The following is a 14,802-nucleotide window of genomic DNA, read 5'->3' as shown; positions in this document are numbered from 1 at the left end:
TACATTATATAAATAACCAAAACAAAGAATTTGGTCAGTTGTTTGGTGAAGACTTTAGGTGGTTTATATGGTACATTGTGTGTGCTACTATCATCCTGGAGAAAAATTCAGTAATCTTTTGGTTTTGCTGCACGACTGCTAGATATCCCAGGTCGGGACAAAGTGGAAAAAAAGCAAAAAAAACAAAACATGTAGCACGTAATTGAACCCAATTACAAATTTCAATGCTAACTCTAACGTGCACCCAAACAAAACAATCCAGATAAATTGCTTGCTTTGTTGCATTATTTTTTTTTTTACTAAGAAGCTCTTTTTCTTGTGTTCCAAACAAAGCACACCCCTTTTCTTAGCAACGGCTGTGCTTTGAGCTTTTAGGGAGGGTTAGGGTTAAAAAAATAAAAAGAAGCACAAAGTCACTTGCTGTTTAATGTAGCTCCAGTCATGAGGACTAAAAGAGAATCCTGTCCCATCCAGACAAACTAATACTCAAGTTTTCACAGGTGAACCCCATGGAATCATTAATAGTTGCATTCGCCTCCAGATTGTGAAAGCGAAGAAACTGAGCAATCACTGCAAAGGCTGGCTGTGGGCTTCAGCTCTATGTTAAATGCCCTGTTGCCGCCATGCTAGTCGCTGTTGCCTTGCCTGGGGCCTTTCTTTGCCCCTGTCAGCACCCACAGAGGCTGTGGGTTTTATGATCTGGTCCTACTTGTCAACATTGTGTCCCCCAATAGCCCTTGTTAAAATGTATTTTATTTTGTTTTTCATTTTCTATACCAACAAATGCATGACGTTTTAGGTAATGAAAAATTTTGTTAAATAATCAAGCTTACAAGACTGACCAGAGCAATAATTGAGCTCCCTTAAGCAGGAAGCCATGTCCGTTAATCAGCACTGGACGTTTAAGAGAAGATGGGGTAAATGCACCAGATCTCACATAGGACAAAATACAGGACAGCTGCAGAAGTGATTATGTAAAGCAGCATGCCAGTGTGGCGCAGATGCTGAACACAGCTACAATTGCAAGGATATATTAATGTTCTTTTTCTATCCATCCATCCAAATAAAAAGAAAAATGCTCATCAAGACTCACTGGACTAGAAATAAATATTCAACCTAGTTTTTAAATGTGATCAAAAGCTATCTAAAAACAAGTATTTGCAGCACTTCAGCTCATTATTGAATTGATTCTCCTTTTCTTCTGTGGATGTGTTAGCCATGCAGCCAATTCATGTAAAAAACAAAAACAAAACAAAACAAAAAAATACAGCAAATAAGAAAAAAAAAAAAAACTTGTGAAAACTAACATCTACGCAGTGGCAACAGATCACTTTATATCTGCTTTTTTCTACTATTTTCCCCATTGAGGTCAAAATAATAAAAAGCAGCTTTTAGTGTAATATACAGCACAACCACAAACTACAACTTCCAAATCTTCCACTGAAATGAATCATCACCTCCATAAAACAATCAAAACCAATTCTTGATGCAATGCTCTATTAATATAAAATTTATTGCACAACTGCTGTGTTTGATGAGCTCTACTTTCAAACTCTGCTTGAGATCTCTTTGCTTGACATCATGGGACACAAGAAATCAACTCTGACGGGGGGGCGAGGGGGGACCACTGGGACATGCAGCTACTGCTTATGAATGTAAAACAAAAAATAAGTCTGATGCAAAATGGAAAATCAGTCCTGGAAAATAATAAGCAACTTGTATTGAAACTGGACAAAAGCACTTATTTGCTGGCTGACAGAGTATAGATAAAGTATAGCAATATAACCTGAAAGGTTGCTCATAAAGCAAAAAACTACTGCCCCCAAAAAAGCCAGACTACAATGTGTGACTTCACACAAAGAACATACTTTCAACTGGTTTGATGAAACAAAAACTTTACTGTCTGACCATAATGACCATCATTTTGTTTAAAGCACTAAGGATGACGCTTGCAACGCCATCCCAACCACAAAGCATGGTGGCGGTATATTGCTGCAAGAGGGGCTGGTGTACTTCTTAAAAATAACACAGCACAATCCAACCAGCATAGCAAAGCAACAAACAGAAAAGCCTAAAAGAGATAACTACTGCCAATGAGAAGAAAGCAGGAGACATACTGGAGAGTTTACTATCCCGTCCCGAGCATGAAGAGAACATAATGCCAGCAGACAAGCCTCACTCACTTGCAATGAAAGATACCTGTGAAACTTATGTCATTTGTATGCTCTCTAACACACACATTCATTTCAAATAGTGAAAAAGTGTGTGCATGGATATGTACATTTGTACACATGAAACTACAGAAAGGGAAATATATGCACATATGATAATAATAATAATAATAATAATAATGATGATGATAATAATAAGCATTTACTGCATTCTTTGAAAGCAATCTAACCCTCAAGGTAGAGCTGGGCGATATAAGATTTTTTCATATCACGATATGTTTTTTTCATTTCAGGCGATAACGATATATATCACGATATAAGCCAAATAACTATATTTGTAAGATTTAAATGTGCCGTTGCTCACAAGTAAAATGTGAAATAGTCAGCAGCTTGTTTTGATTTAAATATTTATTTCCCATAATAAGTTCAACAGGGCAGATGTACTTAAGGAACATGAGGCTTCAGTTTCAGATAAATAAAGGCAAATATTGCAAACTACACAAAAGGTAGCCGCTAAAGCGTTTAAGTTTCAAAATAGAACAAACAAAACAGACTAAATTATCAATTCCACTTAGAAACAAAATATTAATTCTAAAAATAAATCTTAGTTTGTTTTACAGAAGAACAGACAAAATTGACTAACTTTTGTCAATATCAAATAAACTGAGAACTAAAAGGAAATTCTCAATCTCTCCTTGTTGTATAGCTTAGCTATTACCTCAATTAGCTGCTTGAATCCTTCATTTTCGAATGTGTTTATTGGTAGCATGTCTTTAACATGACAGTAGGCTATGGCATTCGTAATGTCGCTATGTCTCTTAGCTTTTTTGTCATATGGTAAGACGCTGGAGAAAGCCAATTGACTGTTGCTGCTTCGCAGGGATTCTCCTGGTTGTTTTCGATGACGAATTAGCGCTTTCAGTCTACGGAACTTCTCTGGCCCTTCCTTTCGACAATCTCTCCGGCATTGGAACTGTCATCTGTGTTCTCTTCGGTAGCCTGATCACCCAAGCTCTCGGTTGATTTTTCTCTAGTGGGCACACTCATTTTCTCCATTACCCGGCCGGCACGGCGGCTGGCTGCTTCCCAAACAAATACACATGTGCGGCTTGGCACTTGTGCTGTACATAACAAGTCATGTGACGTGACGCTGTGGCTGTGATTGGTTCGGCTCTGCGCTAGTTAATTTGGATTGGCTGTGCTTTCCTTTTTTTTTAAGACAGGAAGAGAGAGAGATGAGGTCTATCGCAATAGTTTCATTTTTCTATCAAAACAAAGTTATTTCGCAATACATATCGTTATCGTTCTATCGCCCAGCTCTACCTCAAGATCATCATCTATTACTACAACCTAGGTGACCTCAAGAGAAAATGTTTACCAAGATTACATATCAGGAAAAACTGTTTAAATGTATTTGGCTTGACCGCCCTTACCTAGATGTTACAGGCTATACTAGCTTTTAATCCTGCAAGCTGAAACTACAGCCTGCAACCTGCTTCATTTCAAATGTTGGTTATCACTTGAACTGAAGTTTTTTTTCCCCACAAAAAAAACACTTCTAAAAGGCCGGACTTTGTCTTTTCATTTGCAGGTTGCATGTTAGGGTGAAATGCACGTTTCCTCTGTTGCTGAGTTGGAAACTTCTGATCAGAGCTTTAAGTGACTTCTGGAAATTCATTTTAATGCACGGTTTAGAGCAGCTGACGCAGCTTCCTCAGTATCAGCGCTGACTAGATGGAGCAGAGGCATGGTGCATTATCGGGGAGGAATGCCAAATACTGGAGACGCATACAAGCAGACTGGGCTGTCAGAACTGCTCATGAAAACATTTATCATAAGGAAACAAACTTCACTGCAGTGACGCAAATATCAACTCCAGTGTCCTGTTATTGAAAATAGTGGTGATATAATTACTCAACTAGCCCACAGACATTTATCGATGTTGACATATAGTTAACCGTTCCTCCTTTAAAGACTTTAGCACAGTAAACTACCAGACATTTGCTGATCATGACATCTCACATCTCTCGTTTTCAGCTGATGGCTATGTAACAATGTGAAAACTTTGGCCTTTATTAGGTTGTGACTGATACTGGCTTTACAACTGAGAGCATATTTATGTAAGAATCAATGATATTGAATACATTATTGACAGGCTTGTCAGCTGAAAACTGATTACAGACATAGGTTAAAACTTTTGCTCCAATAAGGTAACAGTGAAGTCACACTCCAATCAGCCTCCCTGACAGTACCTGAAATACCTGGGTGATAAACACCAGTTTGCCCACACTGACTATTTTTTACTATTAGTAATGACACTGGAGGGGGTGTATTACGAAGCTTAACTCTTCAAGTCAAAGGTTTGTGTCATAAAAGTGGCTTCCTTTTTACCTGGCTAAATTACTGTGGTAAATCATGGTGAAAACAAAGTCTATCTTCTGAGTTTTGGTCAAAGTCAAAGTGCCAGGTTTTCACTGACTGTTTTATTTACAGCATGTCTTAAGCGCAATATAGATTCTCTGCTAATAGGATTTTTATGTGCTGTTTAGCCTCAACTTACTAAAATTTCTGAATAAAGTGCAAACTGTGTGTCATATTGTCAGTGAAATGCCCATGTATTAATTTGGTAATGAAGAAAATGTATAAATATTGTTTTACTTGATTCTGATCTGCTGCCAAGTCTGATGATGAAATAAATAACTTGAATTAAACTGTTTTACTGTGCACTAAAAGCCACCAAATTAACAGTTTTCAACTGTATTAATCTCTTGTTGCATTTTAGTATTATCTTTTTCATGTTCTGTTCTTTATAGAGTTTTAATCACCATTTTATCATCATCAAATGATAACATCTCTGACTGGAGTAAGTGTCACTCATAGGGGTCATTTTGTGTAGAAAAAGGGTCATATGCCTCACGAATCACTGCTTTTCTGAGCACAGAGCGTGAAGCAAAAAGCTCTGCTTAACGGAGAAAGTTGAGAACCACTGTTGTGATACCCGTTATCTCCAGCTGGGGTTTTAGGTTTGGTCCAGCCAGCTAACGCAAAGAAAGCCTGGTTGTGTTGAACTTCATTTGCAGTATACCCCTCAGTACCACTTCCCGAGAGGGCCTCAGGGGTGTGGGAAAATCGTGGAGATCAGCAGAACACTATGACAAAGAGTGAACTGCACACTAAACTGACCCACCGGCTGGCAGCCCAACCCCAATAGACACTGAATGCATCCTCCCACCAATGCCAAAAGAGCAAAAAACAAACTGCACAACACCACGCATGGCTGGAGCGAAGGCAAAATCAGGGAAATAGAGACACACATAAGGCAAGAGTGGGCAAGCAACAAACCAAAAACCTAATTGATCAGTGCTGTTACTACCAGCAACTGTTGTGGAAAACAATGTAAACAGACCATATATCCAGAACAATAATTCAAAGTACAGGCCAGCAGTTGGTGCCAGCCACTGTTGCCATCAGTGCAGTGGGGGAGGGGGGTCATATTTATTTGAAAAAAAAAAAAAAAAAAAAAAAAAACTAGGGCTGGGCTTTAGCCTCCCTCTAGCTCTAGCCATGAGGGTATTTCATATCCCAACCTGGTGCAATAAGCCCCCCTTCTATTCGGACTCCTTCCTTCTCTCCTTGCAGGTATGTGACATTCAGGTGGGAAGGTTTGATGCAATACAACAGCTTTTACTGCCAGAGAACATCATTTCAGAACAAAAACCTCTTTACTGTCCAGGCACAAAAACCACTGTCACGATGCAATGCAGAAATCAGTGATGGACACACGTGTCCATACATTGAAGTAGTTTTGGACACATCCATCGCTGTATTCTTGAAGGCTGTGACACATTGTTTAGTCAGCTGGTCCAACCTTTTAGTTTAAGGTGACAACTGCCTTAGATAAGATGATTACTCTCCGAGCTAGGGTTTTGTCTAAATCCAGAGATTGTTTTAATAGGTGTAGGAGAGGTTTAGCTTTAAAGGCTTAGGGGTAATAGTGATGTTGAAAGGTGTACAGGGATCACTGGATGACTGTTCCCTAGCACACAAACAGTAGCAGTCCTTCTCATCCAGTCCATAAGTAGTATTTTACAGTCTACAGAGAACTCCATTATCCATGCTGAGATCAGCAGTTTCCATCAAGATCTGATGTCCTTCATTAGTAACTGAATAACAGTTATTACCGAGCATCATCTACATAGGTCAGTGTTTCACCTGAACCGTGTAAAACACGTTTTCAGATCAACCAAATCAAGGGTCTTTCACAAAAATGTTATGATCTTATTACTTTGAAGGTGAAAACCGTGCATTAACAGAATATAAAAGGTGGTTGTTTACTGTACCTGTCAGTGAAGCTGGGCTGTGTGTCACTCATTGGGCTTCCGGTTCTAGATTTGCAGCAAATTATATCCGATTAACATTTTCCAGAGTGTGATGAGGCGATTTCCTGGAGCGTCTTTCTCTGGCATTCGTCTGGAGTAGGCAGGGATTTTGAGAACGATGCTGGGAATCAGTTCACTGTGAGGTTGCTGCAAGGCACCTCCAAACACCAGATGAGCCTAAGCTACAACCAGGCAACCAGCACTTCTTGTTAAAATTAAATGACAGCAAAAAATCTACAGTGCAGATCATAAAAATCAATCGGGGCCTTGGTCGAATTAGCAGTCCTACCCCGGTAATAAACAATATTTTGGCAACAATAATAAATATACTGGTGCAGCTGACACAAGTTGTCGTGTATGTACGAACTCCTCGTGTGCCTCCTTTGCATTCACATCCCAGTTTTCCGCCGATATGATGTATGTAAACAATCCGTATCCCAACGTTCCTGACACCTTGGCCCTGCGATGTAGTCCGTCTGCCAACACCCCTGCTCGGCCGAATAGCCTCGGTGTCTAAATGATCGGTGAAGATGCTGGAAATTCCTCCAGTCCCATTAGGTATTCCCTGCTCCAAGAAATGCCTGTCTGTGGCTGTGGGGACGACTCTCCCGTGACCAGGAGAATCGCTAAATGCCGAATTTAAACGACCCGTGTTAGAAATTAGCAAAACAACTGCAGCTAACGTCAAACCGTTTTGATTAAAAAGAAACGAAATGGGTTAAATGGTCATTTAAAAAAGCACATAGGTTTTCCCCCCAAAAAATCCTTTCTCACTGCAAACTGGCAGTCGTTGAATCTCACCAGCTACCAGCTAACAAAACAGATGAGCTCTTTCAGCAAAAAACTTTGCTTCGTGGGCTCTTGTTTCGAGTGCAAACTAAGCAAACTCCCGTTCACAACAATGAGCCGGCCAACGAGCGAAACATATACATACACAAAAACCTCGTGTATTTTCACTGGCTTGCGATCCGTCTTCGCGTTATGTCCTTCAAAAAGACTCCTTGAGGAAACAAAATGCAGCGGAGCCCGTTAGCACAGCACAGCGTCTCTTGACTCCATGTTCCAAAAAAAAAAAATCGTCAATTCTCGACAGAATTCCCGTGGATGGAAAGCAGGCTAGCTATGTGGCCGCCAGCTAACGGGAAAGAAAGTAACCACCGCTCCCGTGTAAACAACGACAAAAAAGCGTCGAGGGGCTTGAAACTTTTAGCGAACATTAAACGTTATTTTTTCCTAACGTACAACACTGTTTGTTCGAGGGTATAACTTGAGGAAAGGTACCAAAAAAATCCCACTTTCTGCCGCTAGCAACGCCCTGGCTAGCAGTTGGGAGAGACTAACCACTTCCTGCCGCCGGGGAGAATTTATTTCAGCTTAATATCAGGGACCACTACTGGAAAACGAGTAACAACGACAGCAAGCACTACTACTACTGGTAACAGTAATACTAAACATGTCTAATTTATTCGTGTATGATGCAACTATAGTAGGCTTTGAATATAACAAGCAGCGCCTCAATGGCGTGTGCAGCTGGCAGGGATATTAAATAATGACCACTGGGCCAAAAAATTGTTATAATTTGATCATTTTTAAATGTATACACATGAATATCTTCATCTTAGTCAGTCTCCTTCTGAATAGTGCTTCAAGTAGCTGTGTGTGCCGTAACAGTCAAATAGGGATGCAAAAGGCACTCATGAAACTGACACAATAAATTATTCATGCATTTATATTTATCCGTTCAGAAAAAAAAACCATACAAACTACTAAAGTGTTGAACCTTCCAGTCCAAGAGTCATTTATACGACTCCAGTTTTTGTGCATGTGATATTACTGAAAGCAAAACCAACTGTCAAATGAAAATGATTTAAAAAAAAAAAAAAAAAAAAACTTCATCTGTCCCATTAAGGTTGTGATCAGTCATATTTATCAATGCCAAGTACATAATTTTATCTTTCTTAATAAACAAATTCCTGGCTAGCTTGTTCTCTAACCTTTTTCTCACACAACTACCTTGCTTAAATACACAACTACTGCACTACTGTGTGATTGCTGTGCTGAGCATTACAGTCACACGTCACTGCATTTCTGGCACCCTACATTATACTGTAAATACTACAATAAATAAGGCACATTGTATATTTCACACAGCATAACACACCTATCTCCACTTTACACTGCTAAAGACTGAAAACTGGTCAAAAACGACTGAATTCATGCTAAAATGAGAAAAAAACAAAAAGTTATACATGAACGTAATGTAACTTAATGTAAATGATGCTTTGTTTTTAAAATAAAAAGTGCTTTTCTTCCCTTTCCATTGCTCCTATTTTAGAATTGCAGAAAGACCACATCTTTCCTCGCTCATCATTCATAAATAATTGATATGACACCATCATGTGGACAGCTTAAGTAACTTCACTCTCAGTCGACTAATTCATCTCTTCTCTCATCTCATCTCTTGACTAGAACACAGTTGATGTTTCAGTTTAGTTGTAAATTTGCTGTTTAGTGAATGCAAACGACATGTCAAGTTTATTTTATTTCACTTTACACAGGGATTACAAAGGTGAACGATGAAACCCCAACCCGAAATGGCTCTTGCGATGCCGCCTCCTGTGTTGAATGAGTTTACAGTACATGAGAAAGAATAAACACACATTAGGAAGGTACATTCAGATAACTAAGGCACACACTAGTTAGGTTTGTACTTTCTTGTATGTATTGGTGATGCACACAGAGACTTCTCTCAGTGGCAGTCAGGTGAACAGACATAGGAAACAAACAGATGGTATGTTTTTAACCTATTACGACAAAAACAACATATTCTCACAATAAAGATAAGAATGCACATAAAAATCTGGGCTCAGTCATTATAATCCCTTAATATAAAAACTTCCTGTCTTTATCCCAGTAGCACATTTTTTATTAAGGCAAACATTGTATAACATGTATATTTCAAAATGGTTTATTTAAAATATGACCTTTTGAAAGACTTGCGCAATGCACAGATAGCTCGGAATGAATTTAATCAAAGCCTGGACAATTTCTGACAAGATCTCTGTGAGACTGAAACATTCAACAAACAGCTTATTAAATTAAATTAGCTGGGAGCTATCAGTGCAGAGCACAGATCTTGTCTAAATGATTACTCACGCGCGACCACCCTCACACATCTGGTACAACAAAGTTGACACTGGTTACTATTTCAGAAAACATGAGAAGGTATTTATAGTTTACAATTTACACTAAAAAGAACACATATAGAATTTATTAGACTCGATAAAACTGTAACATAGAGCTTTAAAGGAGGGACGCAAAATAAATAGAATTTTGCTTTTTTTTTAAAAGCAGGCTCTGGAATATTGTTTATTAATTAAACACATCAAACACACTTCAATCTTTCTGATATTACTTAATTTCCCTGAGTACCAATCCTAGTCTGTTGACATCACTAAAAGTGTTTCACAAGGACTACAACATTACATGTAAACTTTTTCTTTTCTAGTAGGGAACTTCCCTTTGGAGCCACACATGCCTAGGTCACAGTTTTCTTCCCACAGGTTTTCTTTGTGTGTTTATACAACATGCTTTGGTTTCAGTGATATAAACTGCGTCAGTGTTGCTTGCACCTTTTATGCATGTTCAGCTCCAAAATGCACAAACCTTACAAAAAGAAGCCTTAGCATTTTTTTTTTATTTAAAAATCCCTTTTTTAAAATCACACTTCAACATGGAGACAGTTGCTTTCCATGTACTTTCCATCAAGTGTCCAAAGTGAAAAGCAGAGAAACGACATAGATGGATTCCCTTCTGATGCCGATCACTCCTTCTTCCCTTCATGACCATTAGCTGCTAAAAGCTCTTGGCGGTCTCTCTGGTGTTTGTGCCAGCTTTTGCTCTTCCGTATGGCAAATCGAACAATGTCTACCATAAAGACCCAGGAAAGGGCGTACATGGCCACTCCACCACACTTGATAAAGAATCTCGGCCTGGGGGAGATCAGCTCACAGTACAGCATTGTGCCTCCCACGAAGATTCGCATCACCACAAACAGCAGCACAAACAGGACGTCCACAACGTCCCCCAGCAGAGTCCCGTAACGTCCAGTCTGCTTGAGGAACCAGCGTGCCTGCAAGAGAGGGTTGGTGATTTCACTGCCAAAGAGCACCGCGCACGACTCGATGCCAGACTCCCCCAACCAAAGGGTCAACAGGATTCCCAGGATGCTCATGGTGTGGTGGGCCAGCATAACTGGTCCCTCTGTACGGAAGTACACACACCAGGCCATGTCAAAAATAAAATAGCCCAGACTCAGGACCATGGCACTTATCTGCAGAGGGGTGTTCTTTGTACCTGGCATCCACAGACAAAAAAAGACCGACTTTAGTTAGCTTTTTATCTAAACATATAAAACAAGTTATTACTGTGAAATGAGCACATAGTTGTTTATACTGGCGTGTAACAAAAACAGCTCTTGAGAACTTTTTGTCTTTATGTCTAAAGATTTGTCAGCACCTTACAAAAAGTTTCCACTTGGTAGTTAGAGCTCAACTGTGCTAACTAGTTTAGATGCCTCATGTCTGCATCAATTTTCAAAGAAAAAGCAGCAGATGTTACAGTAAAAACTAATAGATGAACCTAAACACTACTGTCACATTAATGCATAAGAGAATATAATATTAAGTCTGTGAGCTGCTTAAAATCTATGCTGTGTCTCTGCATCCATCCATCCTTTTTAGGTTTTTAATGTGCACACAAAATCTTGACAAGCTGCATCCCCTACCTGGATGAGTAAAAGGCCAAGGTCCATCTACATAGCCTATGTACGCTGTGATGCAGACCGCCAGGATCCCGTGCACCAACGTGACGAGGCGACAGTTCCATTCGTAGCTCCTGGATCCGTTAACGTTACACAGGATAAAGTAGAAAGACACCCAGCAGGATAGGCACAGGAGAGCACAAACGACAAGCACAGCCATCTTCCCCTCTGAAGGTAAGTCAAACAAAGAAAAGCAGCAAATTTCAGCTAAACAAACTTCTCAGCAGTCACCAAGCCAACTTTGACTCACATTACATGGTGAGAGAAAAATGCAAGGAGGAACTTCTTGCTCTGTAATATCACTTACAGTAGAAAAAGACAGAATCACCGTCCAGAGATTTGAACTGTGCACTCTTTGTGAGGGAGCAACAATTAGCCTTTGCTTGAACTATAATAGTACTATAGTAGGCCGGCTGAGGGTCTGGTGGGGTGAGGGGGACGTCTCTTCTTCTGCTGTGACGTTTGTACTAGGAGGTGAGACCATGCAGACAGATGAGCCCACCCTCAGTGAACTGGAACAAGATGTACACTTGATTCTTAAAGATTCCAGCCAGTTTCAAAACTGGCAGAGAGGTTACTGGGTGCTGGGTCTCAGACAGTTCCCGAGAGGAACAAAGGCTCTTTCTCCCTTATTATTTGACATCTGCACTAATAAGCAAACAGAAAATGTCCCGTTGCTATCTTCGTTGTTATGTTTGTGATGTCCACATGCCAGCCAAATAAACTAAAAGATATTCAGTTACTACAACACACATATAAGAGCAATAAATTACTATATTTAAGAGGCGGAACACTGAACCGTTTCAGATTTTCTGCTTGAAAATGAATATGTTAATAAAGTAATTCATCTGTTTATGGTCTCAGCTGCAAATCATTTTACAGTTTCACGTGTACTATGGATAAAAAGGATGCAGCTAAGGATGATATGAAGGCTAGGCTTGAATTTATAGTCTTATAAAACCTGCATGTTCATCTGAAAACGCACAAAAAAGTAAGGGAGAAAAAATCACGAGCAAACAAAGGAAACATCTGAGATCTGAATATGCAATGACAAAATTATGTAATGACATAAAATAAAACTAGTAAGTCTTGAACGATTCCACATTTCTTTATATTTTTCTTCGAGGATTCCAGACTTTCTGGTTTTCAGTGATCGTTCTCCATGCTTTCTGAAGGGCTTTGGAAGTTTTTCAGTCCAGTCCTTTGACCTGACCATTTTCATGGGAATGTTTTTTTTTTTATTCAAGGATAAAAAGGGACCCAACTCCAGGAATAAACCAGTATTATGCCTACATAATAGAAAATCCATTTTAAATTGTGCCTTGTGCACTCTGTTAGTAGCAGACAGTCACAAAACTGTTCTCTTTTTTTGAATCTATAAAAAAAGGCCACAGATACTACACTTTAACATGCATAAAATAGTATTTTTGCACCAATACAGTTATTCCAAAAACAACTAGAAGATGGAAACATGGCATATCTTAGTACAGTGTGCAGTGTGTCATTAAAAGATCTGAGGAACCTGGACAAGAGGACAACAAAAGGAGAAGTGGCAGGCCGAAAAAAAAAAAATATGAACAATATTTGAAAGTCCTGTTCTTAAAAAATGAGAAAAAAATCCAGCAAGGATGTGACACAAGTCACAGCTGACACAAGAGATGCGTCTGGCCCAGACGATCCACCAGTTGATCCATCTACTTTTCACTGGAGACTCCTCAGAAATGGTCTCAGTGGAAGGGTGGCTGTCAAGAAGCCATTCTTAATCAACAGATAACAAGGAGAAAAGACTGAGGCATGCCAAACTGCACAGGATCTTGTCAAAATTGATGGAATTATAAATGCAGAAAAGTACACTCAGATTTTAATCCTCCATGCAGCCCAATGTGGAAAGCGTCTGATTTGGAGCTGCTTTGTTTTTCAGTATGACAATGATCCCAAACACTGCCAATGCAGTAAAGGCATACCTGGATAGTGTTCCATTATGTGTTTTTTCTATCATTCATGGATTGGTCTCCCCAGAGCCCGGACCTCAACATTACTGAAGCAGTGTGAGATCATCTTGACAGAGAACAGAACAAAAGTCATCCAACATCCAAAAAAGAATACTTAAAATTAAAAAAAATGAAAAGAAAGCTTGCCTAAGAGAGTTCAGGCAAAGCTAAGGAATAACAATTGTTGCCAAATATTGACTTTCAAGCTCTTTAGAATTGTACAAACTCTGTTTTTGCCTTATTACACTGCATTCCCATGTATGTTTGCCCATGTTTCAATATATGCACCCGTTTCTCATTTTGCTAGCAAAATATAAAGAAATGAGTGGTGACTCAAGACTTCTGCAGAGTACACACAAGAAAGCGCCATGTAACTGAACAACTACCTTTATGTTTATTATTTGTTTTTCTTCATTACAGCATGCCCTGTGTATGACGCTGGAGGCTTTCCTAGGATAAGGGTGAGACGCCTGAGCTATGTTTACTCTTATAAGAACAGTGGATGCAGATTTGAGCTGTTTTAAGGTAAAAACTAATAGCGTAATAATTGTGTTCCCACGCAAACCTATGAAAGGACGGGAACTGGCAACCAGAGCCCACGAACAAATGAAGAAATGTTTTCTTCTTTTGTTCGTGGGCCAATTTATTGATGGTGACAGCAAAAGCAGCTGTTGCTAACAAAGTGAAAGGGCAGCAGCAGAGCAGGGCCACAGCTCATCCCTTAGCCGAGGGGATGCTATCATAACAGGCTAACTCTGCACTGGCACTATTAGATGGATCAGGGAGCAAGCTAACCGCTAACAAGGCCTTGTTTTATGGGGTTACAACACGTTTATAAATGCAGTGAAATATAATTACCTTGACGGTTCACATGTGGCTGTCTCTCTGTTTACATCCTGGCTGTTTTGCGTCCTCTGAAGCAAACATATGCTCGTAGAAGACCGAGGCAGGTTTGTTTGGATACACACTTTGCTGTCCTTTATCTGAACTGCACCGGGTAGCAGCAACAGCAGCCTCCTTCAGCATCCTTTGTATCCCATTGCAAGTGGCCGCATTTGCATGCTCTGCCACTATTAACTTGCTAGCACTACAAAGTGGATTGGATCCTGCTTATATTATCCCGTGCAATACCATAATTAAAGATTAAAGTAGATTTATGCAATATTTTATAGGAAGAGCATGCTTTCATCCTTCTTGATGTAGCGATGGCAGGCTCTTTTTCTTTCGGAACAGGGGCGACACCGTGTGGGGAATAGTGGAAATTACAACCTGGATTGAAAGACTGGCATAACACACCTGAGTGCAAAACAGGACAATTTATTGGAGCACCCAGAAGTAGATGACTATGCAAAGAATTTAACTGTATATCTCTTAATTCCCACCACACACACACACACACACACACACACAAACTCCTCCTTATACCCCATATAAGGCTT

The 14,802-nt window shown here is 39.7% G+C and overlaps 2 protein-coding genes across 5 annotated transcripts in view; both read right to left on the bottom strand.

The window, feature by feature from the left end:
* arhgef12a (Rho guanine nucleotide exchange factor (GEF) 12a) overlaps positions 1 to 7,847 on the bottom strand; it is a 41,402-nt gene extending 33,555 nt beyond the window's left edge. For 2 of the 3 annotated variants that reach the window (XM_031749881.2, XM_039598140.1), the window contains exon 1: positions 6,512 to 7,847. In XM_031749881.2, the coding sequence (XP_031605741.1) occupies positions 6,512 to 6,543 (32 nt within the window). In that variant the 5' untranslated portion in view covers positions 6,544 to 7,847. The remainder of the gene's footprint in view (positions 1 to 6,511) is intronic. The other variant, XM_039598139.1, reaches the window with a different exon arrangement.
* Positions 7,848 to 9,073: 1,226 nt separating this feature from the next.
* tlcd5a (TLC domain containing 5a) lies at positions 9,074 to 14,787 on the bottom strand. Of its 2 annotated transcripts, XM_039598141.1 has the most exons (4): positions 14,222 to 14,787; positions 11,680 to 11,884; positions 11,337 to 11,540; positions 9,074 to 10,906 (listed from the first exon to the last, which is right to left on the bottom strand). In XM_039598141.1, the coding sequence occupies exons 3-4, from the start codon at positions 11,530 to 11,532 to the stop codon at positions 10,374 to 10,376; spliced, it is 729 nt and encodes a 242-aa protein (XP_039454075.1). In that variant the 5' UTR covers positions 11,533 to 11,540; positions 11,680 to 11,884; positions 14,222 to 14,787; the 3' UTR covers positions 9,074 to 10,373. The 2 variants fall into 2 exon arrangements, with proteins under 2 accessions (XP_039454075.1, XP_031605765.1); XM_031749905.2 differs by lacking the exon at positions 11,680 to 11,884.
* Positions 14,788 to 14,802: the final 15 nt, after the last annotated feature.

The sequence above is a fragment of the Oreochromis aureus genome, linkage group 14 (genome assembly GCF_013358895.1).
Source record: "Oreochromis aureus strain Israel breed Guangdong linkage group 14, ZZ_aureus, whole genome shotgun sequence".
Taxonomy (NCBI): domain Eukaryota; kingdom Metazoa; phylum Chordata; class Actinopteri; order Cichliformes; family Cichlidae; genus Oreochromis; species Oreochromis aureus.
The sequence above is the reverse complement of the archived record's forward strand: the minus strand, read 5'-3'. Positions and strand labels throughout refer to the sequence as shown.